Source organism: Palaemon carinicauda, chromosome 14, assembly GCF_036898095.1.
Source record: "Palaemon carinicauda isolate YSFRI2023 chromosome 14, ASM3689809v2, whole genome shotgun sequence".
Lineage (NCBI taxonomy): Eukaryota > Metazoa > Arthropoda > Malacostraca > Decapoda > Palaemonidae > Palaemon > Palaemon carinicauda.
The window spans coordinates 122,227,058-122,229,557 of NC_090738.1; the positions used below are offsets into that span (position 1 = coordinate 122,227,058).

Below are 2,500 nucleotides of genomic sequence, written 5' to 3' on the forward strand. Positions count from 1 at the left end.
TATATATATATATATATATATATATATATATATATATATATATATATATATACACTGAACATATATATATGTGTGTGTATTTATATATATATATATATATATATATATATATATATATATATATATATATATATATATATACATCAACATCTCCTCTTACGTCTAATAACGCAAAGGGCCTCAGTTAGATTTCACCAGTCGTCTCTATCTTGAGCTTATAATTCAATACTTCTCCATTCATCATTTCCTACTTCACGCTTCATAGTCCTCAGCTATGTAAGCCTGTGTCTTCCACCTCTTCTAATGCCTTGTGGTGCCCAGCTGAACGTTTGGTGAACTAATCTCTCTTGGGGAGAGCGAAGAGCATGCCCAAACCATCTCCATCTACCCCTCACCATTATCTCATCCATATATGGCACTGGAGTAATCTCTCTTGTAGTTTCATTTCTATCCTGTCCTGCCATTTAACTCCCAATATCCTTCTGAGGGCTTTGTTCTCAAATCTAATCAATCTATTCGACATTGTTTCATTGTCATACCATGACTCATATCCATATAATAACACCGGTGATTTGATTTACAAATTTTACGTAGCCTAGCCGTTGTCTGGTTTGTTTTTCAATCTTTCACTAAACTTTAATTCTAAAGACCCTGTATTGGAGATCAAAGTTCCTAAATACTTAAATGATTCTACCTCATCAATCCTCTCTCCTTCCAATGATACTTCATCTCCCATTGCATACTCCGTTCTCATCTCTGACTTTCTTCTATTTATCTTGAGCCCCACCTTGCGTGATATTTCATGCATTCTGGTAAGCAAGCATTGCAAATCCTGTAGTGTTCTGCTAACAAGAACAGCATCTTTCTTTTGAACAATATTCATATAAAGCCAGAACACTTCTGGCGCCCGTTATTTTTTTAATCTCTTATTTTCTATTAAACTCGCCTGTATAACCAGACCAGCCATCACCATCTCGTTATTGTACATAACCTCAATAACAACGATCTTATCAGGGACACAGATGTTGTTCACGAGGATTATCCAATATTCTTTAACTCCCACTTTTCAAAGACGAGTTTTGAAGGGAAAGGCGAAATTGGTAACTGGGCTGTTACATTTATTTATCTGTTGCCGACAGGAGTTCTAGTTAAAAACTGAAGGTCTTTATAAGTATCTCTACAAAGAAATCATTATCCTTTTATATTTTTTGTACCTTATTTATGTAGTTTGTTCATTTCCTTTCATCACCGGGTAATTCTTCCCTGTTGGAACCCTTAGGAATAGATTATAGCATCTTGCTTTTCTGAGTAGGATTGTAGCCTAGCTAATAATAATAATAATAATAATAATAATAATAATAATAATAATAATAATAATAATAATAATAATAATAATAATAATAGCTGTTTCAGCTAAAAATTAAAGGATTTTTAAGGGCATCTCTACAAAAAGATCATTAAACTTAAGTAATAGCACTGAATTCATACAAACAAAAGTTAAAAGACATTAAAAAACATCTAAAAACAACTAATATGAAAAGTTTAAGATATCTTCACCAAAACTCATGAAAATACTATCGAAAAATATCTGGAGTTTCATGAATCCAGATGGAGTCCCAAAGACATTGAGTTGGAGAAAAATTTTTATCGCCAATGAAGGTAGTAGAAAAGCCAGGGCACCAGCCACCCGTTGAGATACTACCACTAGAGAGTATGAGGTCCTTTCACTGGCCAGACAGTACTACAGTGGATCCTTCTCTCTGGTTGCGGTTCATTTTCCTTTTGCCTACACACACCGAATACTCTAGCCTATTCTTTACACATTCTCCTCTATTCTCATATACCTGACAACACTGAGATTACCAAACAATTCTTCTTCACCCAAGGGGTTAACTACTGCACTGTAATTGTTCAATGGCTACTTACCTCTTGGTAAGGGTAGAACAGACGCTTTAGCCATGGTTAGCAGCTCTTCTAGGAGGACTCTCGGAAATCAAACCATTATTCTCTAGTCATGGGTAGTGCCCTAGCCTCTATACCATGGTCTTCCACTGTCTTGGATTAGCGTTCTCTTGCTTGAAGACATTCAGGCACACTATATTATCTTATTTCTCTTCCTCTTGTTTTTTTTAAGTTTTTATAGTTTATATAAGAAATGTTTATTTTAATATTGTTACTGTTCCTAAAATATTCAATTTTTCCTTTTTTCATTTCCTCACTGGGCTATTTTCCCTGCTGGGGCCCCTGGGCTTATAGCATCCTACTTTTCCAACTAGGGTTGTAGCTTATCAAATAATAATAATAATAATAATAATAATAATAATAACAATAATAATAATAATAATAATAATAATAATAATAATAATAATAATAATAACCGTCTTAGCAGGTCTGGGTCAGACGTTTCCCACCTGTTAATTTAATTGATAAATTTCGTATTTTTTTTTATTTATATTTATTATAATAACGTAAACACGAATAAACTTTATTTGAATAAAAT

General features: G+C 33.1%; 1 protein-coding gene across 1 annotated transcript in view; it reads right to left on the minus strand.

Annotated features, from left to right (window-relative positions):
- The window catches only part of LOC137652966 (protein white-like), a 28,855-nt gene extending 26,895 nt beyond the window's left edge, over positions 1–1,960 (minus strand). The window contains exons 1-2 of the mRNA XM_068386358.1: positions 1,927–1,960; positions 947–1,062 (exon numbers count right to left, since the gene is read on the minus strand). Coding sequence (XP_068242459.1) covers positions 947–1,062; positions 1,927–1,960 — 150 coding nt within the window. The remainder of the gene's footprint in view (positions 1–946; positions 1,063–1,926) is intronic.
- Between the last annotated feature and the right edge of the window lie 540 nt (positions 1,961–2,500).